General features: G+C 38.1%; 1 protein-coding gene across 9 annotated transcripts in view; it reads right to left on the reverse strand.

Moving 5' to 3' along the window:
* The window catches only part of LOC108707141 (autism susceptibility gene 2 protein), a 279,082-nt gene that overhangs the window by 117,735 nt on the left and 135,438 nt on the right, over positions 1-25,909 (reverse strand). For 8 of the 9 annotated variants that reach the window (XM_018244147.2, XM_018244153.2, XM_018244149.2 and 5 more), the window contains one exon: positions 24,742-24,777. The exons of the other annotated variant lie outside the window; for it this stretch is intronic. In XM_018244147.2, the coding sequence (XP_018099636.1) occupies positions 24,742-24,777 (36 nt within the window). The remainder of the gene's footprint in view (positions 1-24,741; positions 24,778-25,909) is intronic. 9 annotated transcript variants of the gene reach the window in all.

Here is a 25,909-nt window from a genome sequence, read left to right on the forward strand (position 1 = left end):
GAATATACATACATATTACAGGGCAAAAATATGTCCAAAAAATATCACAAGAAATCAATTATACATACCACGCAAATATGGTCAAACGGCAATAGGAAACAAAGAGAAAAGCGGATACACCTGCCCTGAGAAGAGAATCACCCCGACGTTTCGGCTTTTAGCATTTCTCTTTGTTTCCTATTGCTGTTTGACCATATTTGCGTGGTATGTATAATTGATTTCTTGTGATATTTTTTGGACATATTTTTGCCCTGTAATATGTATGTATATTCTCCTTTTTAATATATAAAAATATATGACTATTCAAATACCACGTGGTCTTGCTGTTTATTTGGTGTGCAGGCCCTTTTTGGTTAACATTGTTCTGTGTTTGGCCTTATATGGGGGCCTTGTAAGGGCTTTGTTTGCACCCATATGCTAACTTTACTATATATATCTTATATTAGAGTGCCCTCCATTTGAAAATATTTTCTGTATACTTCAATAACAGGACGCAAGATAATATATTGCAACCAGCTTGGGAGGATAGCATTGACATTTTTTTCTGTGTCCTGCCAAAGTAGCAATTTTCTGGCAAAGAAGGTAGGGTATGAAATGCAGTATATGAACTAAAGAGAGAACAGTGGAGGGCAGAAAAATATTTTTTAATGAGAACAGGTGAATACAATTTTATTTTCTTAAAATTTCTTAGTTCAATCCTACAAAAAATGTTTTCGTAAAACTTTCAGCCCTTGAGGCCAAGGGGTTAAATCAATTAAGATTTATTATGACGTATTCCGAGAACAATAGTATTCTGGTTCCAGTTTATGAAGCCTTCAGGCTTTCAAATATTTTCCTATAATGAGGATCCTCCATGACACCTTGTCCTGCTAGTCCTTGAAAAACAAACATTTAAGGTGATAGTCAAACTCTTAGCAGAGCTGTCCCAACTGTGGGAAAACATGAAGGCAAGCAATTTCCTGTGATAAAGCCACTTCTCTGGCCATTACTTTGTTATTTTCCTGCCCAAGCACAGTTAGGACCATTTTGTTCTATAGCAAGACTCTCCTTTAAAGGTAATAATATAAAAGGTTCCTATACCCAATCTACTCTGTTAATAGTTTCAGAGGCATAATTGGGTTAATAAAGAATCATCAAGGTCTTGAAAAAGGTTCTAGAGCCCGACGCAATTCTGAATGTATTATCAACAAATTATCAGTGCTGTCTCTTTTCAAATATTTGTCCCCAATCAAGTAGATTGGGAGTGGGGAAAAAGCTCATAATAAAAGGTTGATTAATTATGCACTATCTGGGGCAGCATATCATGAAAATTCCATTCTTGTTTACTCAGCTAATTCACTTTTTATGAGTGTTTAGCTTTAAAGCAAAACAAAGCACTAATTACCCAATTAACGAGCAATTACTGCAGCCTAATAGCCTGTACATTGGCTGCCTTTATGAGCTTGATGGTGAGTTAGAGACCCATTAAACAAATTTATACACAGCTGTAGCAAACACGACATATTCCAAGATGTTACATTATGTGCTGCTTTTTTTCCACAGCCGCTTTCACTTAGGGAGTTTTTGCAAGTTGCATTACAATATGCACAATCCCCTTTTCCCTTTCATTACAAAGCAGCGAGCTGCTCAGACATGGATCTCGCATGAAGAATTGTTGCTAAAGATTGCTGCCATTTGCATCACACATTAGCACAAACACACAGAATCTGACAAACCTTCTATTTACAAAGATGTCACACAATGTCAATCATGTGGGTCTATTTACACTAAATAATCTAATTTATTTTGATTCAAGTAAATGGATTCTCTTCCTCTGTTCAATAACGAGTTCAGTACAGTATGGATTTTTGTATGTGCTGTTTCACAGTAAATATGCAGATTCTGTACAAAATGCAATATAGATCTTGTGCAAGTCAGGAAGCAGCACCTCCTATTAAGCACAAAGCAACTATCAGAGTAAGAACCCAAATATCTAATACTGTTAATATGTTAAGCTATATTGTAAGACAAACTACTGCAACTCATCTGTTAAAGTATATACCGTACATATAGGGGGTTATCAAAATCTGAAAATATCTCATTATTTTCTGAAACATACTCAGAGCAAATCTCCACGGGATATTTCCCCTTATTTTTCAATAAAATTTGAATCATACCAATTTTTTAAAATTTTCTGTCCAAAGATTTTTCAGATTTTTGCCCAACACCCATGAAATCTTCGGATTATTGCAAGAAACGAAGAGCAGATCTGGATATGTTCGCAACTTCTCCCATTGACTTATATACAACCTCCACAGGTATGAGATGCTGGATTTCTGAATTCAGACTTTTTCCATCCTCGGGGTGTAATAAATCTGGAGAATATCAAAAATCCAAATTCTTCCATTTTTTAGAAACCACTTGCCCTTGAATGTGTGCCGTGGTAGCTGTATCCATAGGGGAGACTTGGCCAAAACTTGCCACATGGGTTTGGGGTTAAGGTATATTAATGAACCACCAGAATTTTCTGTCCACTTGGACAAATGTTAAGATTAAAGGGAATCCCTAAGATGCGAGTTGCGAGTAATGAAAAACCTATTACAGGTATGGGACCTGTTATCAAGAATGCTCGGGACCTGGGGTTTTCCCGATAACAGATCTTTCATACCTTAAAAGAGTAAAAGAAAAAACTGTACAGATTCCTTTCCAATTATTTCAAACACTAGACTGCCATTTGATAAAGCTCTTTCTTATCCCAAAAAATAATAAATTTATTCTGCAATATTAATTTTTAGTGAAGTAATTTTTAGTATTTTTTTTAGTTTATAAGCATATGCTGCATATAAGCAAAGACAGGCCTCTCTGATCATAAATGAAGCCTCCAAATTACCAGTCGGATAATGAGAATCTGATTTTTGTTTAAGTTGCTACAGAGACAAGTGTCAGATTCTGAATGCAATATTCTTTTTCTCATTAATGCGTTTCCTGTGTAGACCATTGAATGCGCTAATAATTAATGAGCCAGTGTCAGAAAATGAATAAAAGATGCTTCTGATGCTTCACTGTATGGAGCTGACCTTTCACAGTGTCTACTGTATTAATATATTCTTGTGTTGTCAAGATTCACAGAGCTAACTGCCTTATGAATTATTTATAAACACAAAAAAGTCTTAACCAGAAACAGTGTTAACATTAGTTTGTAACCCTCTGTGTCACAGTAAAGCCTGCCTGCATTTCATAATTGAATTTTAGTTTTAGACAAGCAATCAGAGAAGCAAGTCATGATGCTGTTAGGGGTGTCTGCTGCAAGAGGAAGAGCTGCCAGCGGGAGCCGCAACAAACAGTAGCAGACATCTGGGTTGTTGTTGATATAGGCTTAGCATAGCTCATTCATCCTGCACAGTGCTTCTGATGTGTATGAAGAGCCATTACAAGGCCAAGTCACAATAAAAAACACAGGGCATTATTTATGAAAAGCTAGGTGCAAGAGCAAAGTGTTAAGGCAGGGCTGTATTTAGGTCTGGTGCCACCCTACGGAGCAGGGTTGGGCTGGGGAGCCCAGGGCCCACTGGAGCAACTGTCCAAGGCCCCCTCCGACCCCCTACTGTGATGCGCCGAGCATGCGTAGATGTCGCTGCGCGGCATCTATAAAAAAAACGTTTTCTTTGTTGAATGCGATCGGGAGAGGGGTCTGGCCTGGCAGGGGCCCATTAAGGGTCGGGGTCCACCAGGTTTTTTCCCGGTGTCCCGCCGGGCCAGTCCAACTCTGCTAGGGAGTGGCCCCCAACAAAACATGACATCACACACAGGTGTGTGTGATGTCCCTTCCGGCCTACATCACTTCTGCCCTGCTATGTTCCGAAGTCTGCACCCCTCACTCCCAGGTCTACCAGTGGATTTCCGCAATGACTATGGGGAGAATTTTTAGATTTCTTTCAAAAATGTGCCAGCAGGGCACCAGGAGAAAACCTGACCTTAAAGGAGAAGGAAAGCTACCGAAGCAGTTTATTGTAAATAGATTAGCCACAATAGTGCAAGCTATAAAACTATATTTATTCTGTAGAATGCTTCACCATACATGAGTAAACAGCTATAGAAGCTCACTGTTTCTTTAGGATAACAGCTGCCATATAAGCTTGTTTTGACATCACTTCCTGGCTGAGTCTCTCCCTGCTCACTCATAGCTCTGGGCTCAGTTTACAGTAGGGAGGGGAAAAAGGGAGGGGAGAGGAGCAAACTGAGCATGCTCAAGCCCTAGCAATGGAAGTTTATGCTGAAAACTGGAAGTCTGATACAGAAGCCCATGTGTACACAATAGATTGAAAGAAAAGCTGTGTTTCTTTTCACAGAGGATTTAGAGCATCATTACTTTGAGGGTTTAATGGTGTATTTATATAGACATTTCTGACAAAGCTTACTTAATTTTACCCTTTTCTTCTCCTTTAAGGCAGAGGCCAAGGTCAGCCCTCGGACACTGCAAAAGTATACTGTAGGTACAAGGGTTCTTTAGTGTCTTGCAACCTCTAGCACTCTTAGCCTGCCATTATAATTGGTTCTGCTTTTCAAAGTCAGTGAAATTATTATGTTATCTGTTATAATATTATCTGGCCAAAATTCAGTAGGGTGCCAGATTCTTCTACACACCTTCCAGCATTTTTAAAATGCAATTTTTTGACAACCCTCATTTTATGGCCACACCCCCTAATTACCATGTCCATTTTACAAAATTTGCCAGGTTATGGAAAGTTTGAACACATTCTGTGGTTTTTATGTGTTATTACAGTTTTGCTAATAAAGGTGAGACCTGCTTATTTAAAATAGTTACAATTGTTTCTTTGCTTATCTTAAATTGTAACAAATGTATCTAAGTGCATCTGCCCCATATTCTGGGTTTCTGCCAAAAGCCAATTACGTTTTAGAAACTTTGTATCTTTTACTGGCTGTTCAGTGCAGGAGATCAAACGAAAGTCAGGACATTTTAGTAACAATCTGGGACTGCAGGTTAAGCTGTCAAAATCGGGACTGTCCCTCAAAAATGGGACAGTTGGGAGGTATGCTTGTACATTACATGGATCCCAACACACAACAATAATGCACAATTTTGCATGTTTCTCAAAGCAGATAGTTCCAATCTGTGAATAATAATAAAATGCACAACTCACACAAGCAAGACAATCTACATAGATAGTAAATATAAGCAAAAAAGAGTGTTATTTATTTTCAAGAACAAAAAAACAGGATGCAAATTACCAAAGAATTGTTGCCCTTCAAGCACCAGAACAACATGGGGGTTTTAAAAATAAACTTTCCTTTGCTATATTTCAAGTAACAGATTTTTCTCGTGTGCTCTGGTAACATATTAATATAATGACCATCTGTTTGCTTATATCTCATGCCAATAGTGGGATTTCCTGGCTATGAATACTTTTCATAGTCCGGCACTGGAAAAGTTAAGCATTTACAACATGAAGCTTAGCACTCAACAACTGCCTACTCCCATATGATCAGTTAGGCCAAGCCAAATGGAAAATAGAAGTTGATACAAAATGGACATTCACTAACACTGGCCAAATTTGTACCTGGGCAGTAACCCAAAACAACCCATTACTGATTCCCACATTCCATCATGGGGCAAATTCAGTAAACAGCGAAGTGGCTAACGCTAGTGAAAATTCGCCAGCGTTACGTCATTTTGCCACTTTGCCAATTTACTAAAAGTGTCCCTGGCGAAAGTTTGCTAGCGAAGTAGATAGACTAGCGCAACTTCGGAGCCTAACGCCAGGCGAAGTTGCTCTCTGGCAAAGGGGCGAAACGACGTAAATTTGCTAATTTTTTTTTTTTTTTTTCTGAACGTTACCTCTTTCGCCAGAGTTTACTTCGCCAGGTCAGACCTGGCGAAGTGCAATATAGTAGATAGGAGTTTGTAAAAAAAAAAAAAAAGTTGAACATTTTTCTAAGTCACAAAAACGCTGGCGTTTTTTTTACTTTTTATAGGGTGATAGGATGAAAATTTTTTTTTACCCTCCTTTCCCACTACTTTTGTTAGCATATGCCACCTAAACTATACTGTGGGCACATGTGTAGGGCATTAGAACACCTCTATAAATTTTTCCTGGGCTTGTGTAGTGTTATTTATTTGCTGCAACATACACGTCCATTCAAACTTCTTTTTTACGATGTATGCAAATTTACGATCGCGAGCGTAACTTCGAACCGCTGATCGCAACATCTCTAGCGCAACTTCGCAAACGATTGGTAACTTGTGCGGAACTTTGGATCTTCGTACATTTGCGCAGCCCTGGCGAATCTACGCCTGGCGAAGTGGGGCAAAGTCAACGCTGGTGCAACTTCGAAGGTAAGTAAATTTGCCCCAATGAGTTACTTCAACTTTGCCAATTGTTAATATATTAGCCCCAATAAAGTCTCCCATTTTTTTGAACATTTCTGCCCTCCCAATTCCATGCTAACTACATAATAGGACTACATTAACATTTACTTCACTGCAGCCTGGTTTATGTCTGCGGCTGATGTCAATTTGTTGTTGAAAGAGACATTCCATATATAAGGGTAGTACTCCACGGGTGATTTCCGTGCAATCCGACGCGCTGCACAAAAACACAGGCGTCACGGCGGATGCGACAGAAATAAGGTAAGAGATGGAAATGTCGGATGAAGTCACAGCGTTGATCCGACGGGACACGACTGTTGGATGCATACACAGGGCGCGGAAATCACCCATGTAGTCCTACCCTAAGATACATTATTAAAGCTGGCACAAAAAATGTATTTGGTATTATAATGTAAAGAGTAATTATACAATGACATTATCCATTTAACCAACCATCATATTTCAAGTGGGAGGGATATGCATGAGATTAGCATGCCATGAAAGACAATATGCACCATATTTGGCATTTAGATAAACGGTGTACAACAAACCTTTATATTGTTTTAGAATTATTCGCATTTAATCCCCTCTGCAATTCACCAGACAAAACCCATAAAAATCAGTCCATTGTGCTCTCTTAAAACAACGTGACATCCTCTCTGAAAGTAATGACATAACCTTGCAGATTGTTCTTGTTACTGGCCTGTTTTTGAGTGCCTCCCTAAATGTGAATCCAATTACAAGAGTCTTTGTTTTTGCTAACAAAGGGTCTGTGTTTTGGGGGCTTTTCATCTGGCTTCAATCTGCAGTTAAGAAGGGAGATCTGTATAAAGCACCTCGGGATACCTTTTATAAGCACTATGGGCAAGGTGCAGAAGATGAAGGACTAAAGGGTTTCACTGTTTCCCTTCATCCAGCCGACAAGTGTAAGAAAGGCTCCAGCTGAGCCTCAGGAAAACAGGCTATGGCCAAATTCAGAAAGCCAAATGCAATGACTCTCAGCAGAATGGAATTGGCAAATCAGATTAAAAAACCTCTCAAGTGTTCCAGGGATAAACGTTTCTGGATGTTTCTTTCTTTTATTCATTTATTATGCATGGTGTGAAAGCATGTATGCAACATATGGACATATAATACCACAGAGAAGGGGACACTGGCTAATGCTGCTTGCTTATTAGTTCATTAAAAAATTGAGAAAATGCATTGATTTATCATTTAAATATTTGATATTTGAGACACAAGGTGTGGGCAAGACCAGAAATAAGTAAGGTGAGAGGTGAATCATAGGGTATTGCATTTGGTAGCTAAATAGAATGAAGGTATGCATTTCTACATAAGTGTGTTTTAAAAGATCTTTTGAAAGCAGAAAGGTTGGGAGAAAGTCAGACAGACTTTCGCTGGGCAACTAATCTCCGCATCTGCCACCACCATAAAGGGCAATTTCACCTTCATTAGCAAAATAAGAAATATAGTATGTACTGAATAAATAATAAGCCTTGAAGACTAGTATGGCAAGAATAAATACGTAGATCTTTTTGGATGTCCCCTTCTTTTTTAGTCTTCCCCAAGTATCCTACGATATAACCGTTGCAATGTGTTTGACTGCTAGAACGTTTACAGGAGGAGGAACATTCAATCATCTCTTTATGTTTACAATATAAGGAAGGTGCATCGATGATGGCCGGCCATAATTCAATTAACATCTAAATCAATTAATTCAATGCAACATTTACAACACAAAGCAACCTCTGAAATCTTAACACTTAACCAATTAACTGCATAATTAACCAAGTCATAACCTCAATACACAACACAGACAGACACATATTAAGCAAGGATCAATTTAAAGAGAAAGAAACAACAACCCCACAACTAAGCAGGACAAGAGAAAAATACAGTATAACATAGCTTGGGTCAACATTGCTGAAGCTTCACAGAGATTAAACAGGGTGTTAAAATTCTTGAAGAAGAATGTGCCAAAAAGAACCGAGGTAGACAGGTGTAATCTGAATGCCACCTTTTGCAATTTAAAGTTGCACATAGACATGTGCACTGTGCCCTTTGGGTTTTGTTATGTAATACTGTAAATCCTGTTTGTGTCCAATAAGCCTTCTCTTTGACCAAACAGGACTGATCTGCTCTTGTCAGGGAGCCCATAAATAACCCCACATAGAAAAATAAAAGTTTTTAGTTTAAATATTTATTAAATGCCATTCATTTACAGTATACCATACTTTTCTCTACTGGAGGTGTTTTAACACAGCTCATTCATTCTTTCCTTAAAATCCATTCTTGCCTTCCATTCCTGCTTAAAGAAGTCAGAAGTCGTTCAGTTTTTAAAATAAAAACTCCCTGAAGACTGTGCCCTTTTTATTTTTGTGTTTTACAACATGAGGCTCAGATACCAGTAGAATATTTATTAACTCATTCTTGCTCAAGTAAAAAATCCAAATCTGTCTTGTGACTGGCCCATGTTAAATAAAAAAGCATGTCTTCTTCACCCTAGAAGCTGGTATGGGATCCATTATCCGGAAACCAGTTATCCAGAAAGATCCTAATTATGGAAAGGCCATCTCCCATAGACTCAATTTTATCCAAATAATCCAGATTTTTTTAAATTATTTCCTTTTTCTCTGTAATAATAAAACAGTGCCATGTACTTGATCCCAACTAAGATATAAGTAATCCTTATTGGAGGCAAAACCAGCCTATTGGGGTTATTTAATGTTTACATGATTTTCTAATATACTTAAGGTATGAAGCTCCAAATTATGGAAATATCCGTTATCTGGAAAGCTCCAGGTCCCGAGCATTCTGGATAACAAGTCCCATACACGTGTGTGTTTATTTATTTAGTAAGTATACCTGTTTGCAAGTTGTAACAGAATTCTGCTATAAGAATAAAGTCTGGTCTATATGTTGAATAAATATGCTGCACATTTAGTTTAGAAACAAGAAATCATCTACTGCCTTTAGATTTTGTTCAAATTCCAACGACAATTTTTCCTTACAAAATGATTTCTCAAAAGGCAAGTGCAGTGTGCAGGATATTTGAAGGTGGTTCATAACCATCACAAGCAGCAGATAATTAGGTACCACAGGGCTGATGGTAATGCAAAACCTGAATTGAACATGACTTTTGTCACCGCTGACAAACCTTAGCAAAAAGCAGCTCCAATCATCTAATCACGTCTACAGCTCAAATTAAGCCTAAAACAATCTGAAGAAGAAATGTGATTAATCCATGCATGACAGCTTAAAGGTCAAAGCCAGAATGTAGTGTGCCTTGACTACAAGCAAGGAACTGACTTATTTTTATCTGTTTAAAAATTACAGCAGTCATGAAGTGGCTCAAAGAGCAGAGTAATGAATGTCATAAACCTGCCTCATAAAAATGGCATTCATGTTGTAATACAGCAGGTCAGATGCGTGGGGAACATTTCATTAAAATTCCTCATCTTTTTGGCCCGGGAGAGGCTTAAAACGAATCCCATAAAGTGGCTGAATGATACAATTAATGAGTATTAATAATTTAAACCTTTAATAGTACAACAGGGCTAGGCTTTTATATCAAATGATACAGCCATATTATGCAGTGTAGTTGCCTGTGCTTCACTTGAACTGTCACTTACTCTCAGCAGAAATATTGAGGTGGACCAAGGTCAATGGCAAAAGCACTTCACATGCTCGTGTCCATAGCATGCTGAACAGAGAACATGCAGCTTTTATTAGATATTTCAGATGTGAATTTGTGAACCTATTAACAGCTTCATTTCTAGAAAGCAGGATGCTTTCATTTTCACACAATATTTAGTTTAATGAAAACCTTTAATATGCATTATCAGAGAACAAATAAAAGCTATAACTTCAAGACTGAGTAGACAGGGCTTTGTGGATTCAAAAGAAAAATATCTGCATCTGGAACACAGAACCATAGAAGCCTCCGTAAGCATTGCTGGTCATAGAACAGAATTACAGATTGCCTATTCCCAATAGCCTTGACCAAGGGTACTACTCATGTAATATTTGACCTCACACACCCAAATTATCAGGACTCAACCCATCACCCAATACAGAAGGTGAAATAGCTTCACCAAAATGCCTAGCTCTCATCACTTTATTAAGGTTGAGATGTCCCTGTAATTAAGCATCACAAATGTTCCTCCATTAGCCCCTATAACACAACAATGGATCAACAAAGCATTGCTCCTCCATTAGCTTCTATAAAGGTTTAGCATAGTTCTTTATTCTCCTAAGCAGCCTGCAATTGCCCTCTACTAGGTGCCTATAACAGATTAGCACAAATTTCCTTTTCAACAGCCCCTAGTAACAGAGCCCAAAAGTCTCCTCTAGCAGCATGTGTATCGCATTACCACAGTTTTCCAGAACAAAGCTTTTTAACCTCAACACACTTATTACATATGACATCTCTGATTCTGAGAATAAACCACTAGGCACACTCCAATGAGTAGGTGGTACAAAGCCTTCTTTATTAGTAGACAGGTGTGAAAGTACACAACTTTTTAGGTTTTCATAGATTCTCACCTTTCCACAGCTACAATCAGACAATAAAAAACACTTTATCTCCTCTGTCTCCAGTGTTTTTAGTAGGACTACAAAAAGTCAGTTTTTATGGGAGAGATGAGTTACAACGAAAGCTACATTTATGAGATGGCAGCATTAAAATTATTGAAAATTTTTAGTTATTCTAGTTTGTCATGGATGACGTTAATCCTTATTGGTTTGTGAGTCTAAAATACGGGTCCCCAACCTTTTTTACTCGTGAGCAACATTCAAATGTAAAAAGAGTTGGGGAGCAATGCAAGCATGAAAAAAAGTCCCTGGAGGTGCCAAATAAGGCACATGATTGGCTATTTGATTGCCCCTATGTAGACTGGCAGCCTACAGGAAGCTTTGTTTGGCAGTACAACTGGTTTTTATGCAACCAAACTTTCTTCCAAGCCAATAATTCAAAAATATGCAAAGCTTTGAGGCCACTGGGAGCAATTATTAGAAATGAAAGTATTTTATCACGTCATACTACATATGGTAGATAACCCAATATGATACGGAGCCTGAAAAGAATAGACAAACATTGACCCCTAGAAATAAGTGAACATCTGCATATTTCAGTTGTCCACATTCACACTGTAGGGAGGGTTGAGTATTTAAAGGGAAAATACATACTGTTTTTTTGACATGAGCTCATTGAGTAAGGCTTATGTCGAAAATGTACATAAATATTATAAACTTAATAAAAGCAAATAGCAGGTTTGGCGGTAAGAATAATGCCAATGTTAATAATATGAGAAACAAACGTATAGGAAAGTAGGTATTATGTTCCTAACAGGAGGAAATCTTGGCTGCTAGCGAGCACTGATAGTTATATAATTCCATACAATAAAAATGTAAGTAATCGTATGCACAGAAAGCTGTGCCATGCCTCTTGTCTTTCAAAGCCCTGCACTGTCCATGATAGAGCCCTGATTTTCTAGAGAAGCCATAGTGAGGGCAAGTGTGTTAATACTATGGCTAATTAGGTGTAATTCTATGTCAGAAATCCAGAGCTAGCCAGCTGGAGCCAATAAGACATACAAGTATCTGGTAAATAGGCCAACACTGCATGTTTCTAACACCACTATCAAGTTTTTTTTGTAAGCAATTTAATTTTAAATATAACATTAAATATTAATTATAAGTATTAAATATGAATAAATATTAAATACAATTAAATATTAAAATTGTCAGCACAATAGTGTTGGTCCTTAAATGGACAATTCCTGATTAAAATAATGGCTGGTGAGTAGCAAACGAAAAGTATCCACAGTGTGAGCATTTCGTTTTACATTACAGCTCATAAGTAGGAAGCTCAGCAATAGACTAAAGGAACAGTTGTCTGTTTGATAAATGATGGATTGGTATGAAATTATTACCCCTTGCCAAGATCTAGCAATTATTTTCATCTTACAGTGCATGTGCCTGCCTCCCCACAGAACTTTATGAGACACTGGGAGATTTGCCAGTCTCATTTCAGAGGTCACCTTACGGATTTCATCTCAGAATTGATATCAAAACTACCTTTCTGCTCTATAAAAATTCAAGCAGTTTGGTGCTGCCCACACTGAATGTCAATGATATGTAAATGCACAGAGTGTGCCTTGCAACACAGCAGTAGATACTGAATACCCATATTGCAGTTTGGTCATTAGATAAAGCATAACGTGCCAAAAACACGTATCTGCAAATGCATTTTATACCTGGAAAAAAATAAAAGTAATGTATAATTACATTTTATACTTCATGTTGTTAAACATGATTTGTCAATATCAGTCCTTAAAGGGGCAGTATACAGTTTATAAAGGGAGAAGGCAAGTTACAATGACCGGGGTCGGGGGTAATTCTGTAATCTTCTTCTGCTTACTCCAACCTATCTACGAAGAGATCTATCCCTTTCCTTCTCCTTTAATAAAACATATGGCTTGTGTTATTTCTTGAGCTAAACAGGACAAAAAAAAAAAAAGAAATTGAAACTAGCTTCAGTTTATAACTTCCTGATTCTTGTAAGCAAGTGTAGGGGATGCAGAAGGAATATTATCAAATTACCAATTTACAGAGTTTATTAAATAAAGTCAGTTAATTAGGGAGAATTATAGAGTAAACAAAACAATGATCCTCTACTGCATTATGAGAAAAAGAGGAAGGTAGTAGAGGAAGCAAATTCTGTAGGAGAAAATGAAGATTTGGGGGTGTTACATATACCGATTGGAGGGATAAAAATAATGGTACATACATCTCTTTGGATGTGTGGGGGGGAACAAAAGTAGCATTACTAGATGGACTGCAAAAGAAATAGCACTCTGAACAGTGGTGGGTTGATCAGAGCTGTCAGGGCTACTGGCTGAACTAAATGCCATCAGGCCAGGGAATTATCAGGCCATAGAATCATAGTTGTTATAGCCTATGCACAGCTTTATGGGAAAATGTTTTGCAGGGCATAAAGGATAATAACCGTTCAGTCAAAATAGTTAACAGCAATGGTACATTTGCAGAAGTCTGATACATGATCAAAGAAGCCCACAAATGTCTCAGTACATCCTATGGCTACATACAGTATACTGCTTTTTTCTGACATCTAACTCTGTGGGTAACCTCACAAGATGTTATCTGTCAATTCCAGTAAAGTATAATCAGGTGTGAGTTTCCAAGAGAGGTGTGCGTGACAGCAACATTTTCAGAATGTCTATTGCAGATTTCTACTCACAGAAGTAATTATTTTGCTTGTTTTTCCACTTCTCAAAGAAGCATAAACGCAAACAGGATAGGAAAATTTGTTGCACCATATGCTTTCACAAGGTGATGAAAAATGCCCCATTTTTAGTTTATGTATACATGTCACCAGTAAAAGTGCTGGTGACCAAACTTAAAACTATCTTAATTTATCCCTTAATAAAAAAAAAAAATTAAAAAAAATAAACCATCAAGAAACCAGCTGTATTTCCATGAGACAGTAAGATTATTAGCCTCCCTATGGCTTTAAATTCCTTATCTTCCTAATTCTCCTAGATGCTGGGCAATTATAATTAATTTACATTTTTTTCTATTAGGCCGATGACCATTTCCTGCCATACTTGTCCTGACAATGTTTGATTAGAGGTAGATCTTCCTCCTCAGTTTTTGACCCAGCTGGATGTGTTCCAAGGATCCTTAGATCAACAAGGCCCCAGTAAAGCTGTGCTGTCCTAGAGGGGCCATATCTCTAGTGAAGTGGAGGAGCAGGGAACCCATGAACGAGGCTTTAGTCTATGACAGTTTATCCTTTTAATAGCACTGAGTATTTCCTCTAAACCTCCTCTTCATACCCTCCACATTACTGATGTGCAGGCTGGCCTGAGGCTTTGTGACGACCCCTAAGTTTAGCTTCTCATCAGCTGCTTAGAGCCCACTGAGCATGTGAGTGTCACAGACACTTTCCAAGATGGTGACTCCCTGTGACAGGTTTGAAGTCCTGGATCATTGCTGCTATTGACAAGCTGAAACTTTAGGCTGGTACAATAATTTCAATATATAAAATATGGCATTTTTAGCCATATTCATTTTTAAGGTTTAGTTCTCCTCGCCACAATGCATTAAATCTGTATTGCAATATGGACAGCAGAGCTTTATTTCTTTTATGAGACACATTCCATCCTCCCTTTGCATCCACACATTGCACTTTGTCAAGCATCTAATTTGTACTGGCTTCCAGTCAACCACAGAGTAATATCTAACAAACACGTCACAGCTTTGTGTGTGGTCAGGGGTTATCATATGGTGCTATGCAATAGGCAAAAACATCAAAATGTCAGAAGACATGAAGCTATAATAATTAGCAAAACTAATTAAGAGTTATTTGAATTATGAATGTGCTGAATTGTTCCCAGAAGTACATGGCACTTTTCATTGTATAAATATTTAATATAAAATACAGTAAAACAAATCATTCAAATTGGATAAGTGCTGAAAGACAAACATTGGGAGATAAGAGTCCCTTGTCATGACAACCAAACAATATAGTAGATATTGGTAATAATAAACAGAGCCATAAGAGGTTATTTAGAATTTTACAACTTGACTCATAAGTAAAGATATACTTCATGAGTAAACAGTACAGCCATAAAGCATTTACTGAACACAATGGGGGTTATTTATAAACACTGGGCAAATCTGCACCTGGGCAATAACCCACATCGACCAATCAGATGATTGCTTTCAGCATTCAACCTGCAGCTGGCTGAAAAAAGCTAATCACTGATTGGTTGCTATGGGTTACTGCCCAGGTGCAAATTTGCCCAGAGTTTATAAATGAGCCCCAATGTGTATCAAGATTGCAAAACAAGGTTTGAAACGCACAAAGCACATTTAGCATTATTTTATAGCAACTGCAGCGCGCACACACACGCGTGCACACACACGCGCACACACACACGTTGCACCTTGTACTGAGACAATAGCAGAGTACAGCCTTTAATAAAGACCTAGAGCAGGTCGCCAGCTTTCTTGCAGAGGCAGATAATTGAGGGATTAATTACACAGGCAATAAAACAGGTTTTATGATTTACAGTGCACAGCCAGTCTCAATATTCTAATCATAAATAAAAGGTTGCAGATAAGGAGAGCTGCAGGCAAAGCAGGGACAAGCATCTTTAATGGGCAGTTATACGACCTGCTGTGAGTACATGGGCAGTAAATCAGCAGAAACATATTTTATGGAGTCTTGGCTTTTATGATGTCATTAACTTTCTTCCTTATACTTTAGGGCTAATGAAATAAAGTCATGAGGTGGGATCAAAGGATGAGTCTGTGCCTTTGGGCTTCTTGGTTTATACTTTCATATAGCCGCTGGGAAGGCCTATATACTGTATCTATGATGGGACCGGCTTACGTGCACAGCTACTTTCCAGGGAAAACTAGATATTGTGCCTTAGAAATAACAGCTGCTGGCATCATTATAAGATTAGGTTTTGAGAAGATATTTAACATTTTGATAAAAACAAAAAAAGTAAACTTCAGCAGGCCCAGACTGGCAATCTGTGGGTTCTGCTGTAAGTTGCCATAGATAGTCACTATTTATTAGGCTGGTGGGTGTCTGTTTGGGCCTCTGTGTTTGCTGTTTTGGCTTCTGTGTATCTGAAATGCCAGGGCCTATTTTGATTCCCCGTACAGACCTGGTCTTCAGTATATATACTTTATAAAAATATGTGCTTTTCATGGGTTTACTTATTGTCAGGCACAAAATAGAATCACTCACAAACATGTGGCCCTGCATTTCTTTAGCAATTTGCACCTGTCACTAGACAGAAACCAGAACAACGCAGCAATTCACACTTACTCAACACAGAGCAAGATAGATAATTAGATTATCAGTATACAAGGACCCCCAGGCCTGATATCAAGGGCCCCTGCGGACATTAACGATGATAACCCAGTGCCCAGTACACAGACCTATGCGAGCAGACCCAGGCCTTAAGCCTTCACTAGTAAGGAGAAAATACAGAATAGCTTCAATCTACCTTTTTTTAGAAATGCTGAGACAAAAAAAAAAAAAATAATCATCTGTTTGCAATTTTAGGGAAGAAGAGAACAAACAGAAATTAGGCCGTTGACTTTTTTGGGATGAGACAGCAGCATTCCAAACACTGACCCCCCACCAAATAAATCTCTAGAGGCGCACAAGCAGCTCTTATGACCCCACAGTCCAGGCACGAACCCGGGGTTTGCTTCCGTTTTACACCACTGGGATGACAATGAACTAAAATCAAGTAACAGAAAGAATGCAAATCCTAAAATACAAAAACAGAAAAAAGAGAGAGAGAGAGAGAGAGAGAGAGAGAGAGAGAAAGAATGTGTAGGCACTCAACAAAGTATCGAAAAATAAAACTTAAACCCTGCTTTGAAATAGATTTAATTTTACATGAAATTTCCCCATAAAATAAATCCTAAGCAATGTGGCTGTAGTCTACACAGTCGTATTCTGGCAGTCTGACAAATACCTTTCTTGGTTTCTCTGTATCTAATTATTATTTTATAGGATCATTTCTTTTATTTTTATACCTATACTGAAACACAAGAAAGCACTAACTACAAAGAGGAATAAGAAGGGGGTCTAAATGAAAGGCATCAGGCAAATTGAACCCAGTAGTGAATGACCAAGCCTATGCAAAACATGTTCAGCCACTGGAAATGATTCAGCCACAACTAAATCAAGAGGCCAAGGACCTCAAACTGCTTTTTACTTGATACACAACTTGTGTGCTGCCATCCCTGCAGTAGTTAACAGTGATTCTTCTGTGTTGCTAGAAGCAATTGCCAGGGTCCCAGCATGGGGTGAAGCAGCAGGCTTCTTGCAGAAGTAGGCCCGCACACAGGGGCTGACAAATGGGCTTTTCAGCTGGACAGATCTCAGAGGAGGGTTTTGACATGAAGAACCCTTCAGAAAGGGTAAAATTGTCAGTCATTTGATGGGCTCATGCTGAGCCATTAGATTCTGTTACTAATTTGCAGTGGATATAAGACCATGAGCTGCCTGAACACCTGCAAGCAGTTCTTCTATGAATTGTGATTTGTAAAGGCAAAAGAGGGGCTAGACAATTGATGCTGCTTATAGCTCACTAAGAACTCTGTTCGGAAAAAAAACATACTACAGGGATTCATTTAATAGGCAAAATATAGCTGCCATGTTTATTACCCACAATGCAGAATTATTCCCAGAATTCCAGTTTAATTACAGGCTCCCATATATCCCATGTAGAGTATGCTACAACACCAAAGCAGTTGCTAATCTGCAACCACACAGAAGCTTCATGGAATCAAGTTGCATTCACATTTGCTTGCATCATTTTATGCACAATCTGCATTATTTCCATTCTGCATTTTTTTCAAAACACATCAGTTAATAGTGCTGCTCCAGCAGAATTGGGCACTGAAATCTATTTCTCAAAAGAGCAAAGATTTTTTTATATTAAATTTTGAAATCTGACATGGGGCTAGACATATTGTCAGTTTCCTAGCTGCCCCTAGTCATGTGACTTGTGCTCTGATAAACTTCAGTCACTCTTTATTACTGTACTGCAAGTTGGAATAATATCACCCCTCCCTTCCCCCCAGCAGCCAAACAACAGAACAATGGGAAAGTAACCAGATAGCAGCTCCCTAACACAAGATAACAGCTGCCTGGTAGATCTAAGAACAACACTCAATAGTAAAAACCCATGTCTCACTGAGACACGTTCAGTTACATTGAGCAGGACAAACACCAGCCTGACAGAAAGCAGTTGCATCCTAAAGTGCTGGTTCTTTCTGAAAGCACATGACCATGGAAACTGACCCGAGATGGCTGCCTACACACCAATATTACAACTAAAAAATACACTTGCTGGTTCAGGAATGCAAATTATATTGTAGAGTGAATTATTTGCAGTGTAAACAGTGTAATTTAGAAACAAAAACAACATCATAAAAATCATGACATAATCGCTTTAAGAAAGCTGTTCTTTGCGATACTGATTTCCAACCTATAGGCCTCCAGATGTTAGTAAATTGCATTGCCCTGAGGCAAAGTCCCTCTATTCCTAAAACTGCCTCTACAGTCATAATGCCATGTCTGTTCAATCTAAATTTTATTAATATATTTGTTATGTTTGTGGGCAGCCAAGGCATAGTTTTGTAACTGGCTATTATGGCAGGAAACCAATAGGCCAAACTCGCAATTTCACCTTAAAAATGAATGTGCAGATGTTGATTTCCTTGACGTTTATGATACATCTGCCGTTTACAGATAATGACTGTTTTGGTTTTTTTTTCATTTTTCTAAGAAACCTTTGATATAAAAAAAACCTGTGTTCTTTGCTGATCCTATCTAACTGTGTGGTGGCCGCCAGATAACCAAGTAATTTCCGTCTCAGCCAGGCTGTGCTTTTCCGCTACACTGCCTTGGGAAACCACAATGAGAAAGCTCTAGCCCTTCTACCCTGCCACTTCGATCTGGGTTTCAATCACTCAGTAGGTGGGAATATGTTTTAGCCTCGGGTGACTCAATTTGCAGAAAACCTAAGCTTGCCCACAAACAGTATCAGAGTCTCACCACAGATAATGCAGTGATAAAAGTTACAGCTTTTGACAGAGATGTCTTTTCCTGTGTGAAGACCTGGTAGTTTCATACCTAAGAGGTGGTGGTATAGTTAAAGCATATGCTGATACGATTCTAGAAGTGGAACATTACCATTAAGATATTTTCATTATGTATTGCATGTATTGCATTTTTAGCTTTAACTAAATCAGTTCAAAAGAAAAGATTACGTATGTCCATCTTAAAGCCATACCAAAATCATATACTTAATGTACTTTGCAGATTCACCCTTCCCTCTACTTAAATGTCTGCTCAATCTGCCTCTTTTCTCATAAACACATACATATTTGCCAAACTGCACCTGCCAGTATCCTACAATAGCTGGAAGAGAATAGATTTCTTGTGCAGGACATGTATAGTGTGTGAAATTGTTACTTTATTCTGAAGCAAATCAAGGAGTTGCTTCATTGGAAAAGAGCCTTTGGAGCAGAGAGGCCAGAGGTGATCAGCCAGGAGATGCGTGGAACGCCTGTGATGTAAAAAGAGACTGCACAGTCGGGGGAATGCCAACCTCTAGTAGACCCTCACCACTAAAGAAGCTAAGAGCCACATTCTATTTCAATGAACTTGAATTTCTGGTGACTTCAATATAAATGCTCTTGAAGTAATTGTTAAATTACATGTCATCCTGTGATGATAAATTCTGTTTGTCCTATGCAGAAAATGACATAGGGAATGCCAACCCAAAAAAATATTTTTTGCTAATGAAAGAAAACATGATTCTAAGCAACTTTGCAATATACATTCATTGTACATTTTTATTCTCTGCCTTGATGGCTCAGACTGGGAAAAAATAAGGCAAGGCATCTGATAACCAGACCTGTTGCTTTTGCAACATTGGAGTTAAAGCGATACAGACACATTCCTATAAAAAATCATAGGAATGTGTCAGTATAAAGTATGTGCTGCACCCAGAATATTTTCCCTCAAAGCCTCCCCCAGCTCTGTGCACCTGCACTGACCAGACCCTCCAACACTGTTGAATGGCCTTCTGTGCAGTTTCAGTGATGCTGGGCTAGGGGCGGCTTTCCATAGGCTAATTACGAATCAAAACAGGACTTTAGCCTATGGAAGGATCGCTACGGCCAGCGCCACGGAAGCAACAGAGAAGATTCGTTAGAAGTGTGAGCAGTCGGCTGCGCAAAGGTGTGCAAGGCTTTGAGGCAAAATATTCCGGGTGCAACACCTACTTCATACTGACACGTTCCTATGATTTTTATAGGAACATGTCAGTATCGCTTTAAGCAAATGTTGTTCTTAATAGCAAATGTTTATACAAATTAGGGATGCACCAAATCCACTATTTGGATTCGGCCTAACCCCCGAATCCTTTGCGAAAGATTCGGCCGAATACCGAACCGAATCTGACAAAAAGTCACGTGATTTCCCTCCTAGCCCCTAATTTGCATATGCAAATTAGGATTCAGATTCGGTTCGGCCAGAAGGATTCGGCCGAATCCGAATCCTGCTGAAAAAGGCCGAATCCTGGATTCGGTGCTTCCCTAATACAAATAACTTTAACAAGTGCCGACAATGTTTAAAACATGTATAATGGAAAGGTGCTTAGAATTATTTATTTAGACTTTTTTTTATTTTGGGGTTTACTTGCCATTTAAGGTTTATCTCCATATTCCAGTATAATTAGGGCATGGTGTATAATGGTTTGTAATGGAGAAAGTAAGCCAAGCACACAGAGCCCCCTTGCAAGGAGTACTGTATTTGTTTACAAGTTCTTCCTTATTCTTTAAAAAAACAAAAAAACAAAAAAAAAACAGAAAAATCTGTATGCTGCATGTTAGTTTTAGTTTTTTATAGTAAGAAACAACCCTTCAAGTATATATATTAGACCCTTGGTTGGGGCCATAGTTCTATAGAGTACCAAGTATAATGACTCTATTACTCTCTAGTACCAAAGTAACTCAGGCTTCCCCGTTGCCAATAGATAAACATCATATGAAGTTGCCTATTACTGCTTCCAACATTCTTATAACCAGCAAAAGCCTTTCTCTAAAAAACAATGTAAAACTATTATTGACTGTTGATTGACTGTTCCTCTAAGCAAACAATTAAAAACACCTACTTCCACAATAATGTAATACATACAAGTAGCTATCAAGTAGTTTTACTGAATCAGAAGTAATCTATATGTATTTCTGAAACGGCTGACACCACCATAAGAGGCAAAATAGTACCTACACACACTTACTTCAGATATAAAATTGAATTTGACAAGGCTCAATATTACCCGTGTTACAATACAATATTTAATGCATTGTCTCTTTACTTAAAAGTACTCTTTGCATCTGAGATTTGTCTGAAGAATATCCTGTTATCCTCTTGTCTGCATCCAAGCTTAGTTCATAACCTCTTCTCCCTCTCCTTCAGTATCTGTACAAAAGCCAAAATCCCCCTGTACTCAATTTTCACATCTCCATAGACAAGTGGCATATTATTTACGGCTGTTTATTCCTCTGCTGCTACAATGTGAAGATCCAGTAAGCACACTTATCCCATGTGACAGTGCTTCAAACAGACAGCTTAGCGCACTCATTCTTTAAAGTATTTGTAACACATAGAAGAAATCAGATCCTGCGGGATACTCTTTTCTCTGTGGGTTTAGTTGCTGCTGATCACACGAAAATACATGAAATATCTAGCCAAGTATCTCCTTTCCGAGGTAAGCAAGTGTATAAATTAACTTTGCAGAGTATCAAAATTGTCAAACGGTCTTAATTAATCAATATATCAGTCTGACTGTGGTTCAGAAGGCTACCTCACTTTTACAACCTGCATTGTGATGTGTGATTGTGTTTTTTCACTACGATCATGTTTTTTTATCCATGAAAAATCTTGATTAACCCACTTAAGTTTTTCATTAATATCCCAATAACACCAAGTTGGAATTATGTATGCAGCCTACCACCAGATGATCAATAAAGCTGTAGGGGATTCATTTATTCAATAAACTTTTTTTTTGGTGGAAAAAGTACACTCTTGGTTCTAATCAGTCTATTGTTGACTGGTAAAAAAAAAAATTCTCACTCCTCCATGCAGTTCTGAAAGTGTGTGGCATCACCTTGCCTAAATCATCTAAAAATGGAGATGATTTCAAACATCTGCGAGTGTTTTTAGGCCAGGCTATCCTAGCAAGTTCATCTTAAAGTAAAATGCAAGATGATGAAAGAAGTCTCTAAGAACCCAAGAGTTTTAACAAGGGATGTACAGCATACCTCCCAACTGTCCTGTTTTCTGTGGGACAGTCCCGAATTTGACAGCTACGCCCGCAGTCCCAGATTTCAATTACATATAACCTGAGTTTCTCTTTGATCTTCTGCACGGACGCCAGAAAAAGATACAACGTTTCTGAATCTTGAACACTTAGCACCTGCACTTAGATACATTTGTAACAATTTAAGATAAGCTAAGATACAATGGTAACTAATAAGATAAATAAGTCTCTTGGGAGAACCAGGACTAGCATCTTAAAGGGCAATTTCCCCTTCATAATAAAACTGTTATAACACATATACCATTGCTCTCATGTTATAAGTGTGTTCCAACTTTCATAACCTGACAAATCTTGAACAATGGACATGGTACTTAGGGGGTGTGGTCATTAAATGGGCATGGTCACAAATTTACCACGTATAGCGCAGCAGAAATTTTTGTCCCTCTTTCCGTTTTTCAAATGTTGGGAGGTATGGTACGCATAGCTCTTGTCAAAGTGCGTTAGCTTACAATTAGAAAGAGGCTCCAAAATGAGATCAACTTGATAGGTGTGCCAAAAGTAAACCTTCAGAATTAGAGTACCACAGAGGGCAAGCTTATCCATCAACACCTAGCCAAAGACAAGGATTACTGGAACACTATGCTCTGGACAGGTGAGGCAAGTATAGCGTTATCTAATCACAGTACTAGAATACATATTTGGCAAAAAACAAAGACAGCATTTCCCCAAAAGTACCTGACACCAAATATATGTTATGGTCTGGCCTGATTTGGTGATTCTTAATTATACCAGAGGGTAATTGGGGTAATCTGAGACCATTTATCAGAAGATTGAAGTTAAAATGAATGTGGACCTTGCAACATGACTGACCAAAAAAAATAAGTAAATCCACAAAGGAATGGCTGTTTAGTGAAAAAAAAACAAAGAGCATGGGTAAAACTTTAAGGGCTAGTCCACACGGGGAGATAGCCACGCGTTTGCGGTCGCGGCGACAAAGCGCCGCGCCAGTCGCCGCGACCGGCGCAGGCGACAGTTTTGTATGGGCGCCTATGTAAAAACGCCTGTGCTAACCACACGAGGCGATGCGCTTTTCAACAGTCGCCTGAAAAAGCCTGGCTTTACCTAGCCAAAGACAAAAATGTTCTAAAGAGGAAATATAACCTTTGTTCAACACAATTTCAGTAAATAAATACCTTTTGCCTGTTGTTTTTGAAAAAACAACTTGTTTATTAATCTTAAAATGTTCAAATAATGAATTTGAACGTAGTTATTTTACTACTTTCTGGTTCTTCCGAGCATTTGTGAGAGTGAAAGAGGCAATTACTCAATCTACTATTTTCAGATTAATCCAATTTAATAACTCGTCCTGACTTGTAAACCTAAAACACTGGATGCAGCTGGTAGAGGGAGGGGCTTGTTTATACAGAGATTTCATTTTTTTTTTTTCATTTTTTTTTTTTTTTTTAGATATTAATGGGAAGTGAAATAGTTATTCATAAAAATGTGTTGGAAATGTTGAAGATATCATTGAAGTGATCTCAAATGAATGGGTTTCAGTAACATTTCTGCAAGTAATGGGCATTGCCAGCTCTGGAGAAATGTTGGTAATAAAATGTACAGAAATGTGATATGCACTAAAAATGAAAACTTTTTAAAAACAAGTTTTTCCAATGCATATCTAAAATGTCCACTCAATGAACAACCCTCTTTCTAACCTGTTTCAACAAATAATATGACAGTTTATTGTATCTGCCTTTTATTTTTGCTATGATATCTTCCTTTCTTTTCAGTGTTTACTTTATAAAAGCCCAACGGTTTGTGCAAGCACACTTGCTATTGCTTAGAAAGGCTGTCTTTCAGTCTACAGAAGAATGCTTGTGTTCTTTTTGCTGTAGCATCTTGATGGGTTTTATTTAATACTTAACTTCAAAACCAAGAGCAGTGTGAAGACGATGAAAGTCAATTATAACAACATCATGCAGAGGACAATTGAAAGCCTTGTCTGATTTAATACAGAGTTTCTCTATATTCTAGATGTTATATGTTTTGTTGGATAAGCTTCAACAAAGCAAAAATAGGAGATATATGTTGATATGTAAATTGTCTTGTCTATATGTCTTTATTTTTGTGCTGTTGTTTCTTAGGAATTGTATTTTGGCTTGTTGTGCCAAGAATCCACCTAGCATGCATTGCTGATGCAAAATAAAATCTCCTACATGAGTTACTCATATCCAACACGTGTGAAAGATGGGGTAGATAGCTGAAGCAGCTAGAAATGAGTAATCATGCTGAAGTATTTAACTGTATTTCATACTTGTGCTCTTACTCATTGCACATTGGTTTAGTATTTTCTCAGATCGAAGACCCTTGAAGAGCAATAAGTGACTACAAAACTGGAGAAGCAAATTACATTGCATATAAAGGCTAGCTTCCAAATTTTCATTTTAATTAACTTCAATATCAAGACAACAGCTGACTTACCCAGTAGCCATGTCCCGAAAATGTTTGAGCTGAACTCTGTAAAAGAGTAACAAAAAAAGTGGGTCAGCAACAAACAAACTTTCTGCTATTACTCTACAGTCAGTGATATATTCTGGCTCACCACTTGACAAAGGCAGAATCCCTAAATATTTTTTTTAAGGATGAAGTATTTGATTAAAATGGAGTCTATGGGAGATGGTCAATTGGAGTTTCTGGATAACAGGTTTCCAGATAACGGATCCCATACAGTGGTGGAGCTACTAGGGGGGGAGCAAGGGGTGTGCTTGTACTAGGACCCGCACCCCTCTTGAGGCCCGCTGTTGGTTCGCTTGGTATAAAAAGGGTAGAATGCTTGCTTGGGTTTTATCATAAAGTATTTTTGGAGTGAAGCATCGCTAAGATATGAGTCAATTGGAGCACATAATACAATAAAAAAAATATATCTTTTGTGATGTTTTTCTCATCAATCACTTTTGTCCAACAGTCAAAAGAGTGTTATGTACCAGAGTCATAATTCTGTACCGTTTTATAAAATCAGAGTTTGTTGTACATCTTCCTATGTATGAAAGTGACTTGAGTACAACTGTTTGCTAAATAACACCATTTTTTTTACGCTATTCCATAGTATAAATGGACCTAGAACAACCTCTTGTTTCCTCCCATTGTGAAAAGCTCAAATCTCTGAACTGATTTAGATATCAATGTTTTACAGTCTTGCCTTTCCTCCCCAACAGGATCCACACAGCTGTTAGAAGCAGAACTGTGTTGGATGCTTCGCCAGAACAGTCAATCCAGCCTTACAGTAGAATCTGCAATAAAGGGGTTAAAACCAATTGCCGCATATGTGTGAATAATGTGTCTGCATTTCCCTTTTTTCCCCAGTGACTCAGAATTGCACAGAGCACCTGCCAACCTTTCCTGCTAAGCCAATAATTGCCAATTTAATCTTTGCCTCTTGGTATCACTCATGTTCAGCCCTTGCTGTGCCCTGCATACATCTTCATTCATCTGGGGGATGCTCTTGACAATTAGAGTGTTAGCTTCAGCTAACTAGGGCAGCTTATTCTGAAAAGCTAGGTAGAATATTATTATTCTATCTTCCTATCGTGTAGTGGGTGTTCAGAGAGAAGTCAGGAACCCGTGACAATTACATTGAGTTATTTCTCTT

Source organism: Xenopus laevis, chromosome 1S (assembly GCF_017654675.1).
Source record: "Xenopus laevis strain J_2021 chromosome 1S, Xenopus_laevis_v10.1, whole genome shotgun sequence".
NCBI classification, from domain to species: domain Eukaryota; kingdom Metazoa; phylum Chordata; class Amphibia; order Anura; family Pipidae; genus Xenopus; species Xenopus laevis.